An 11960-nucleotide genomic window follows, 5' to 3' on the forward strand; every position below is an offset into this window, starting at 1 on the left:
TCAATAGTCATTACGCGATCTAAGCCTCTCTTCGCGTTATATTATATATATATATATTATACGTTAAATTTATATAATCACATTAAAGCGTCTGCGCGATCCTTGCGTACTCGCGATCATCCGATTAAGGAAACAATCGATTTATTAAAGATGCAGCCCAACGAGCTGTATCGACAGAATACTCGCAGGATTCTTAAATATAATTCTAGTAACAATTTATTGGATACATTCGTTAAATGTTGAGGATATACTGGATCAATACTGGGCCAATACTGGGCTATTGTGCCGATAATTGTGTACTAGGGAAATATATATAAAATAATTTTTTTTTTTTTAGAAACATCAACTATCCATTCGTATTAACTCAAATTATTCGTTAAGTAATTTAAATGCAATTTGAATTCAAATATCTCTTGGACAATATTTTTATCTTTAATATCTCCACCGTACACGCGCGTGGGCAGTTCGATAATTCAGTGACTTTTTAAAAGGAGACTATATTAAAAAAGTCGAATTTTGATTTAAAAAAAAGTTAAAACGAAATCACTGATTTATCAAACTGCCTTCGTATATTTAACGTTGTTGAAATTTTAATTTATATTGTGATTTTTTTATTGCTTCCCGGCCAATCACAGCGAATTTGGAATACAAGGAATGCGAAAGGAGTCAATTTTTTTTAAATTTCGACGCCCATCTCTTGCGACTCCTGCGGGAATTCCGTCACGCGATTCCGCAGCTCGTCATCGATATCGTCGATTTCCAGCGCGCTCGAAAGATCAAAGGATCCCGGAAGCGGAGGTACGCTGATTACACTGTAGGTGGATGTTTCTCTTGTACCCGTCCACCCATTTATAAGTGACCCCTTCGCGAATCAGTCTCAAGGAACGCGCAGTATAATAGTGCTGGTTGTAGATACTTTCATCGGATAAGGCTGCGTTAATTATTGTCACTTTCAGCGCTCATTCGCCCTCGTGGAGAATCAATTCTCTCGTACCCTCCCCCTTTCTTCCTCCGTTTCTTTTGATCATGAATAAAATTTCGCTTGCTCCATCGTTCTCGCGAAGTTTCCGCATATCGTCGATGTCAAAGAATTCGAATTAAGTCTCGGTCACTCGGGAATAATATGCTCCATTTATTTTTCGCGTTGCGCTTCAAAACATTATCTTCATTTCTTTTTCTTTTTTGTTTGCTTCTTTTTTTGGAAAAAAGTGATTTTACGTTTACACTCGCGCTAACGCGGGATCTCCTTTGATCTCGCGAAGTCTCGTCTCTTCCGGTCATTTGAACGGTGACAAAAGCATATTTCAATTAAACAAGAATTAAACCATAACTGACTTGTACAGCTAATATTACATTTGTTCCTTTTTTTTAATGTATGACTATTTCAAGCGTGTTAATTGATTACAGGATAGAGAGATTCTCATATCTCTCTATTCTATAGACAATCAATCAAAATTTGAAACATGTGTCATATGACAAAATATAATATTAGCCTATAACCTGTATACATCGATACACAGATATATCCCAATCTCTCGCATCTTGAAAAACGCGCGAAGATATTTTCTCTTATCTCATATTTTACGCAGTACGTCGCGCTCCGTGATAGAAAATATATTTTAAAAATATACGAGTAGGTGTTATATTCCGAAATCACGTCGGATAATAGGATAAGGATCGCGCTTAACGTTGCGACGACAGTCATAGAGAGAGTTCTCTCGCCCGCTTTTGTCGATTATTTCATAACAATTCCACAATAATATCGACAACTACTTTCGACAACTCGCACAGTACCGTTAACAGTCTTAACATTTAGCCGCAGATATGACGCTTCTACGATCTACTCTAACAAGCCGTACTTCTACTGGATTCTTTTTACTCTAATGTTTAGGATATAAAACGATTAATTGTCAAGACGCATTTCCCTTCCATGGTACTCAGGCATTTGCGCGATATGGATGATATAAAACGTATCACATTTTCTTTTCTATATCAATTCGGACAAGTCTCGCGCGACGTACAATGAGGTCTGTGGCTAAGAGTTAAGATTGGAGAAGTTTGGAACTTTGCGACGGTCGATTTAATGCCGATTTTCTGACTTTAGCAAACAACTGCCGATACTGTCAATACGTCACCTAATAATAATTACAATTTAATAGCGTATTGCCTGTCCGAAAACTTAGTTGCTTGGAAAAATTCATATTTCCCGTACTTTCAGTCAATTGTAAGAAATCGGGACTCGTTAGTCGAACGGAAGCAAGCAAAATACTTTTTTTTTGTCGCTTTCAATAGCACCAATGGAAATACAATGCCTGTGTACTCACGCGCGAGCACATATTGTCTAGATTCTCTACAACAGCCTAAAAAGAAAAAAAGCTCAACGACATAAGCCGTTTGCTCTTATCTAAAATCTCAAACGGTCGCTTCAACAATTTTGCAGCAAGCTAAAAATCGTGCTTCTTTTCGACATGCAGCTACCTTCTAAGCTCATCTGTCTCTCGCTGTCTTCGTTATTAAGTAGGAAGAAGGGGAAAGGGACGTTCGAACGAGGTCGCTGAGCGTTTACGATGATCTACGACCGTGCGTGCGTCATCGTTCGCGGACCAATCGGCCGGAACGATTTTTGCTCCGAACGATCATTCCACGTTTGAGCAAAGCAAAGGTCGGAAACGAACGAGGCATCTTTACATTAGAACTTGCTAGGGCATACTGGCGGATTCATCTCGCCGAAGACGTTGAGCTCATAGAGCGACGCGAACACGATAAATATTAAGTACCAGACCATTAGGACCACGCCGTATCGTCGATCCAACTTCCAACCATTGAAGTGTGTTGCCAGCACCAGGAATAACACCGTCGACAGTAGAGAAAGGGTGGAATATGTCAAACCTGATAAGAACGAGATATACAATCGATATAGAATACAAATATGTATGTTTTGCAGAGATAAAGAGATTAAAAAATATATAGATAAATCCGTGTACCTCTGCTGGTGACATTAACGTGCGAGCCGGGCTGTATCATAGCGGTCTGTATGAACCACGGAAGACCAAGGCATACCAGGATATCGAATACATTGCTACCTACGGCATTACTGACGGCCATGTCACCAAGACCCTCTTTAATGACCGCCAATGAAGAAAGGGCGTCCGGCACACTCACACCAGCAGCAACGAAAGTCAACCCCATCACGGTATCGGGAATACCCAGAGTACTGCCTGCAAAATCAACCACTTTACTAAGATGATTCTATTTGTTGAAAGATGATTCAATTGCAGATCAAATGATAGTGTTACCTATAATCGTGATCATCCACACCATTATGTAGCTATAAAAACTGATCCAGATCATCGATATACAAAACGTGAAGGGATACCAGCTCCGCCACTTTTCTTGCCGGCAATCTGGCATTGTCGCCCGGCACATGAAGTGGATGGGGTACACGAGGCCCCAAGTGAACAAGGTCCACTTGCTACCGTCCATCGGCATCACGAGGGGCGATACTTCGTTAGGATCGGGCTCTTTTGCTTTATAATACTCAGGTTGCCTCGGTGCTGGCGGCTGCTGTTGTTGCTGCTGTTGTTGTTGCTGCTGTTGCTCAACCGTTTCTTGAATGCCATTTCCTGAAAGAGAATGAAGGATACATTCAGATCTCTAGAGAATATATGGAAGATATGAATAGGCAAGATTTTTATTCAATTACCTTCTTGATTCTTCATTTGCTCGGTGACCGGCGAGTTAGGACCAGTGTAGGATAATCGATCCTCCTGTAAGGATCTGTAGCTCACTAAAGCACTTTCCTCAGCGGGTTCATCATCCTTCGGCAGGAACGGAATATTGTACGATTTCGCCCAACGTTCCAATTTAACATTGAACGAGAGCGCCACGCAATAAACTGCGTACATGATTAACATGAAGAGGGATTCCATCCTGAAAGACATTTTTATTTCATCTATGAGATTTAACGTCGGGCATTTCCAACTGTAATCGGACGTAATTGAATATATGGCGATGCTTACCAAGATATAGACTCGTTGTAAATCGTACCGAGCATCACGAGGATCGAAATGGCGTAAAAAAAACAGTCTCGACAGAGAGGCCACCAATTCAACTTTGCGGCCGTCGCGGAGCATAGGCCGCAGATCGATATAACGAACATTATATTGAAGACAGCGCTGCCGATAACGCCGCTGACCTGAAACGGAAGAATTTAATTGACAAATTCTGTATTGTTAACTAACGAGACGGGAATGTCCGGCTTACTGTTGAGTGTCAGCCAGATTCATGTGACGCGATAATGAAAATACAACAGTTTCCCTTGTGATTAAAACAAATAATTTGCTCGCGTACTGGCTTGCGTAATGTTATTTATGTGGTTTACGTTTCACGTTTACGTTTAACGAACGCGGCGAAGCGTGCAAGGCGCGATTAGGCGACCGTAATACTCACTCCGATGTCGTCCTTGGCGAAGAACACGCCGATGATAACTGTCGCCAGTTCGGGCGCAGAAGAGCCTGCCGCCATAAAAGTCGCACCGGCGACATCGGGAGACAGTCTCAGTTCTGATAAAGATAAAAAATGAATTTATAATACTTATAAATAATATATAAATATAAAAATAAATTATTTAAAATAAAATCGTAAAGATCGCACATCTTTAATTATTTCAAAATCGGAAATCTAAAAGTAACTTCTACTTCCAATGAAAAAAAAAAAACCAGAGAATCGAGACACTTTTATTAACAAATCACGCGATAGATCTCCGCAGTGAAATACAATCCTCTTGCAAAGTTACGCGTAACGCTGTAACTCAACGCGAATTACGGAATTATTGATTTCAATGTGATCACCGGGGGAGGAGAGGAGGGGGGCGATTTTCACTCGCCTTACCTTCGCAGATCCTATCCAGGCTCGAAACGAAGTAATCGTCGCAGACGATTGCGAGACCTAGGAACGTGTAGATAGCAGCCAGAATGTGTATTATAAGCCCACCGTGTTTCCTGGCTTCGGGGCCCATCAACGGCCGTGGAAACTGCTCTATGGCGGGCGCCGAACAGTTTGTTCTTCGCGGTCTCACCGTGGGGTACGGATATCTCGTAGTCATTTGGGTGGTTGGAGTAATCTGCTCCATTTAAAACGCCATCAAAACGAAAGAAGATAAAACAAATTAATCCTTCGAAACTAACTAAGTGAGCTTATTGAATCCACTCAATTATATTCTTTCGAAGCTAACAATGGGTCTATTGAATTTACTCAATTATATTTTTTTATATTAAATACATCCGCAAAAATTTGAACTATTGTTATTAAAATAAACTTAGTAATTCTTTTTTTTTTTATACAAATTATGTCATTTTGATTATTTAAAGTGTCTTTTAGTTAACATAAATTAAAAGAATCTCACAGACCCATCGCGTCAGTAACTGTATCAGATTTTGATGTTAGCTTCGGAAGATTAAATTCTTTCAGCATACAAGTCATTATTATCGTTCATTATTAACCTTAGAGTATTATACCAAGGTAAAAATGAACCCCAAAGAAATTTCAAACTACACTGCTGAGATAGCAGACGACATTTTTGATTCGGCGCTCAATCATGATGGAAGGATAACATGGTGTGTGCAGTTGGACAGTGTCTCTTTCTAAATCTCATAGTCCATTCTTATTTTAAAGTCGTCTTAAATAATGTCTTAAGATGCTAATACAATTTTCGGATTGACTTACGACATCTTAAGATTGTACTTAAAACAGTCTTAAATGTAAGACTCGACTATGTGAAGTTGGTACAAAATCTTTCCTTGCACAATCGGAACCAACTTTCAACTTTAATAAGGAAGAGAATGGCGTTAATTAAATTCAATTTGTTTAACGCCATTCTCTTATCAAAAAACGAAAGCTATTGAGCTATCACTGAATCCTTCTACACATATACAAAGCATTCTATGCTATGCTAAAGAATTTATTTTTGTATCCTAGTGTGGTTTTAGAAGGCAAAAAAATCATAGTAGTACTCCAGGGTTAGTATAACTTAGGTCGTAATTTAATGTCGCTTAATCATGCGTTTATCATTCGAGCTGTATCTTTGAAGAAAATTATAAAACCTCGTAAAAGTATAAAACTCTCTTAATGCACGTTAATTCACAATAGTATACGATACATAACGCCTGACAGTATTACACAACACATCGTGTATCGTATATCTCAATTCTGATCTATGCGACAACCTCTAATCTTGTTTCCTCGAAATCCGTCCATCTGCGCTGCGAGATACAAGGATATCTAAGGGGTATGCAAACCACCAACAAGCGAATTGTCGCGTCGTCAGTAGAATCGAGTAGAGATCATGATAGATAGTTGTCGATTAGCATTGATTGCGATATGTTAAGCTCATGTTCCCCTCACAAAGCTTGAGAGGGTAACACGACGTTATGTCGACGAGTCAAATAGAATTTGTCAAAATTATATCTCGCAGATTTTTTTTATTTTATTGTATATTCTGTCGATAAAGTGCTGATAGAAATACAATAAAGTTTATTGTGCATCACAGGTTCTACACCAAATTTTATAAGACTTTCTGCAAACAAAAATTAATCAGTAATAAGTGAAAATTAGATAAGAATAAATCAAATAAGAGAAAGTATTCTATTTTCGAAATGGATCTTGATGCTTAATAATATTCATATGTAAGTACATTTTTCAGTTCTATAAAGAAAAGGTAATATTTTTCGCAATAAATTATTTGTATAATATTTTAAGATACTTATTCTAACATTAAAATGATCAATGCAATTTGTAATATTATTTCCAGGTTCATTTTATATAATTCCGTTTCGACAAATCCGACAAAACAATTTGGAGCGCATGTAGAAAATGTATTTGTAAATCTATATATAAATATTATATTATTATTATGTAAGCATAAAGATCCGCATCAACCGAAAATAGGATCCCTTCTCTTATTTGAAAAACTGTCACGCGCTTCGTGAAATTTATATTTTCCATTTAGCCGTCCGGCTAACCGAGTGTATTTTGTACGCTCGTGCCTTGACTTCGCATTTTTGCTTCTCTGTAATTATCCTGTTGAAGGTATATTTTGTCTACTATCCGTTCCGTTCTCGTGTGGTCGGTCAGTTGTTAATCAAAAGAAGAAGAAAAAGAAAACTGTTCGTATATCACGACAGAGGCTTAAATTGTGGCACTCACCGTAGTGATGTTGTTTTGACCATGTTTTGGCGGTAATGTCTCGGTTTCCTTTTCCTTGATCTTGGTTTCCTTAGGCAGATCTCTCATGCCCGTCTCGGTTTTCGCGCGTCCAAGACCCTTTGACGTTTCGGTTTTAGATCCCTCCGTATGGCCTGTCTTCCTCGATTCCTCCCCGGCGACTGTCGAGTCTTCTTCTATCGGTTCTTCCTCCTCGGTGGAGATGATCGGAGATACCGGTGGCTCCGATGTCCATTTTGCAGAACTCGATGACGGCATTACTGTCGTCTCGGCCGAAGAAGGAACTTTCGTGGAGGAGACATACTGCATGAGGACGTAAATCAGGAAGAGGCCCAATCGTAAAGGCCACCTCCTGCGATGCGCCTGCAGATTACGCGACCTGCATCTCATTGTCTGCAACTGGAACGAATTAACGTTCAGTAAATTAGCATCCCTCTCTTTAGCTTTATCTCTCTCTCTCTCTCTCTCTCTCTCTCGCTTTATGTTATTAAATTTTCGACTTTTATAAATACTCTTCGTTTAGATTCCTCTCCTTACACAGACTCTACATACACACACACACACACACACACACGCGCATGCACGCACACTGTAATATCTATTTATTCTGTTATTTTTATTTCATTTTATTTTTCAACATAATATGATGAAACAAAGGAGAAAAAAAAACAAAGCAGAACTCGATTATACAACTTAATTTTGCAACACTATAAACTGCTATCATCATATTCAATTACACTGAAGAGGACAGAGTTGAAACGTTCGTCTGTATTTAATTAAATTATAATATATATTTACACACGAATAACTTGTGTCGGCTCACATAGGTTTTTTCCTTATCTGAGAAACCTCTATTTATTTAAATTTTATATCGTCATTTTATTTTTATTTGAAATTTTCTTTAGTTTATTTCTTTATTACTGTAAGGCTTTTAGATCATGTATTTTTCTGTCTAATAGTATAAATATACAATAATGTGTCTCGCGCTTGAGGGGACTAACTGCTCGTGTTCATAGTCAGACCTTATATTTAAGGCTTCCTTAAATTTATCTTCAGATATTTTACGAATTATTTCATTGGCTACTGAACATCTTAAGTACAAGGTTTGACTGTGAATATGGCCATAAATCTCAGGACGCAAAATAAAGAGCGATTCTCTTTTTTTCTCTCTTTTTCTCTTTCTCGCCTAAAAATAGGTAACTTAAATCGGGATAATTCGAGCATGTCTCTTCGATATCGAGAAGATTCTACTTCTTTTTAATTTTTTTTTCTTACACAGTTCGAGGAGTTGAGATCCTCAAACTAATTATAGGGGAAAAGCGAGCTCTATACACAAACGCGGAAATGGAAGCAATTTCGTTGCATCGGTCGTAAGTTTTATATCAAGTCACATCGAGCTTGCACCCGTTACGAGGATACAAACGACCTTCGGTGACGTGATATCCCGTCGTCTTTGAAACGGCAGGCAGCAACCCTCGTGCGAAAGCGTCCGTCTTTAAGACCGACTTTATCCCGGCGTTTCATATCTCGACCATGGGTCTTTACATCGTCCCAGCTCGCTTTATCGACGTTTCTCTTAAGTGGCATGTTTGCTAGCTCCAATCTGGCTGTGTTTAGAAACAGTTCCACCTGTGCTACATTCGTTATGATTATCGATGTCGTGTGTCCCAGCTCAGGGAAATCACGTCATGAACGTCATATGACACGGCATCCACGTACTGTTCAGACATATATATGGATGCCGTGTGTAGATGTACACATATGGCCTCTAAGTAAGAAAACTATCGTTCGTATGCACGTATTGTCATTAAATACAACGCAACTGGGTAAATCGATGATACTCGTCTCTCTCGCATGCGTAAACTATGTCCCTCTAAGAAAAGTAAACCTGTCTGTGCCAAACAAAGCATTCCGTTTTGATCGCGCTTAAGCAAATTCTCAATAACTACAACTTCTCTAATCTTTCGAATGATCGCCGGCATTTATACTGAAATAAAAATATCACCTTTTAAATGCGAAATTGCTTGTATTATAGTTAATATCGGAAATTTCATGGCGACTTGTAATTTTATGATAATTTTCATCAATCTGTTTTTCAATGTTTGTAATCAACTTAAATATATTATGTACACGTATATTAAGAATGTATCAGGTGTATAGTCTCTGCAAAAAAATTACTAGAATTAGAAATTTATACTGTATAAAAATGATTATTTATTATACTATACAGATATAGAATTATATCTATATAAAAATGAATGTTTTTTACATGATTGAAACAATTCAATAACGTTATTTAAACTATAAAATTGTATTGTTAAATATTTATACATGACAATGTTTATATTTAACAACACAATTTTATAGTTTAAATAAAAATGCTCTGTTCTATCTTAATTATTTTTTAAAAACATGTCTACTTTTTATTGAAATAATTTATAGCTCGGGTTCAAAATTATTGCGAAACTTTTTGTATTATTTTCAAATACAATATAGGAAAAAAAAATAAAATTAATAAAAATATGAATCAATGTAAACCAACGCAAGATAATAATGTTATAATTGTATATTATAATTACATATAATGACAATAATAAATAACAATGTTTTATTAAAAAATTTTACAGATAATTATTCAAACATGTTTCCGCACTTCAATTATATTTGTCGCGTCATAATGCTCAATAATTATTTGTAAATTTTTTTGCTTTACACTAAAGAGAGCCCAAATTAAGGCGAAAATATTGTTATTTATTATTGTCATTAATATATATATATAATTTCACATACTATTATCTTGTGTCAACTTAGATTGGCTCACATTTTTATTAATATCATGATTTATTTCTTTGAAGCCTTATTATCTTGTTAAATATCTCTCTTTAAATATCGAAAAATCTGTAATCTTTCCATAATTTTTTTATTTTTTTAAATACGTATACTACATCCTTAAGTAAGTACTTGTAGATCTCTATTTGTAAAGATTCTTTATTTGAACAATACAATAAAATTACTCAATAGTCGGAAACTTTCGGTAGCCACACGGAGAAAAATATTTGGTTGAATTAACTGGAATTGTGATGGAAAATGAATGATCCATAATTCTAATTAAGTTTAGTAGATTTCTGGTTAAATTTACTACAATTCTGATTATTTCAAATAGAATTCTGATAGATTTGGAATTGGTTATTTCAACCAAAATTCTGATAGATTTAATCAGAAATCCAGTAGACTTAATCAGAATTCTGGATCGTTCATCTTCCACTAAAATTCCAGTTAATTCAACCAAATATTTTTTTCCGTGCACGGTATATCCTCTATTTGTCGTAATTTTATCGCGAATTCGAGATTTTCGATATTCGCGATATAATTGATAAATATGTTATGCAATAAATTACGCGAGATATACAGGGTGGGGCAAAAATCCCGCTACCATTGCAAAATTGCACGTCTACACAACACAACGGTTAAAGCTAAACTGAGCTATACGTCACATAAAAAAATCAAAATGTAGCGGGACTTTTGCCCCACCCTATACAAGTAAATGAGAAATCAAATTCGCAGTAAAATCATTACGTTAACGTTTTCCGTGGGTATAATTAAAGCCGCCCTAAAGTCCCATGGCTCCAAGAGCCCTCGAGAGGATTTCCATCGGCGTACCGCACACGGAGATAATTCGCCGCATTACATAATCGCAACGAGCATGATTCATTAGTGATCAAAGACACATATATGCGCGGACATCCGGTATAGATGCGAATCGGGATGAAAGTCGGGCGCGATAGCGGGACACGTGTAATCCTATAAATGCGTACATGCAATAATATTCATACAATGTAAAAGTGACAAGCGCACTCGAGGATCGTTACGGTATATATCGGGTTGTCTAATTGCCGTCGGCAAAATTAATTTACACCCACATATACGAGGTGTCCTACTCGTGCTTGTGAAAGGGCAAACTCTCACCATGGATGAAGAGGTCAAAGAGTGAGGGTGGTTCGCCATTGGCCTCGTAATTTTCAACACGATTTTTATTTTTTCTTACGAGCCTCTCGCAAATAAAATTCTGTCACAATAAAACTTGTTAACGGGCTTTTCAGGCCGGCTTATTCGTTCTAAAATCTCGTCGCTGGAAAGTCCTCGATCTTTCACGCTCGGCTTTTCGATACACCCCGTATATATAGGATGATGGAATAACAAATAATTTTCGCAATGCGATTCGCACACACTCGAACGCGCTCTCTATGTAAATATAATTTTCAGATTAATCTGGAAAGTGGCGTTATATCAGCTTTTCTCTTCAATGTGAAAGAATAAGCTGTTAAATTAATCCCTTTTCCCCGATGGCCGCCACTGGTTACGCGATTAACATTTGCGTTATCAATTTCATGAAATTTATGTCGACGCTAAAATTATTACACCGCACTCCGTAAATAATCGTAACCACAATAAAGTGTATCTCGTATTCCGACTCTGTCAATAACATTACATATCAAGAGAAAATGCGCGTCAATAGAAAATCTGACAAAGATACTACTATATTATTAATATTAATTATAACAGACATTCAATTCTTCGAGTGATTCTTTTACATATCAAGAATAAATTTTAATAAAAAATTGTAATAAAAAAATTGCGTTGAGATAAAAATGTCGTGCGACAATTAATATATTTTAATGAAATGTAGTAATCCCCCCGCAGAGAAATATATAAAAATTTAATAATTCCCCTGTATCTCT

The 11960-nt window shown here is 37.0% G+C and overlaps 1 protein-coding gene across 1 annotated transcript in view; it reads right to left on the minus strand.

The window, feature by feature from the left end:
* Positions 1–30: 30 nt before the first annotated feature.
* The window catches only part of LOC108752351 (probable sodium/potassium/calcium exchanger CG1090), a 14030-nt gene continuing 2100 nt past the window's right edge, over positions 31–11960 (minus strand). The window contains exons 2-9 of the mRNA XM_018493142.1: positions 7204–7620; positions 4891–5122; positions 4450–4562; positions 4020–4195; positions 3704–3930; positions 3297–3623; positions 2985–3218; positions 31–2889 (exon numbers count right to left, since the gene is read on the minus strand). Of these exons, the coding sequence (XP_018348644.1) occupies positions 2690–2889; positions 2985–3218; positions 3297–3623; positions 3704–3930; positions 4020–4195; positions 4450–4562; positions 4891–5122; positions 7204–7620 (1926 nt within the window). The 3' untranslated portion in view covers positions 31–2689. The remainder of the gene's footprint in view (positions 2890–2984; positions 3219–3296; positions 3624–3703; positions 3931–4019; positions 4196–4449; positions 4563–4890; positions 5123–7203; positions 7621–11960) is intronic.

This window comes from Trachymyrmex septentrionalis, unplaced genomic scaffold, assembly GCF_001594115.1.
Source record: "Trachymyrmex septentrionalis isolate Tsep2-gDNA-1 unplaced genomic scaffold, Tsep1.0 scaffold6, whole genome shotgun sequence".
Lineage (NCBI taxonomy): Eukaryota > Metazoa > Arthropoda > Insecta > Hymenoptera > Formicidae > Trachymyrmex > Trachymyrmex septentrionalis.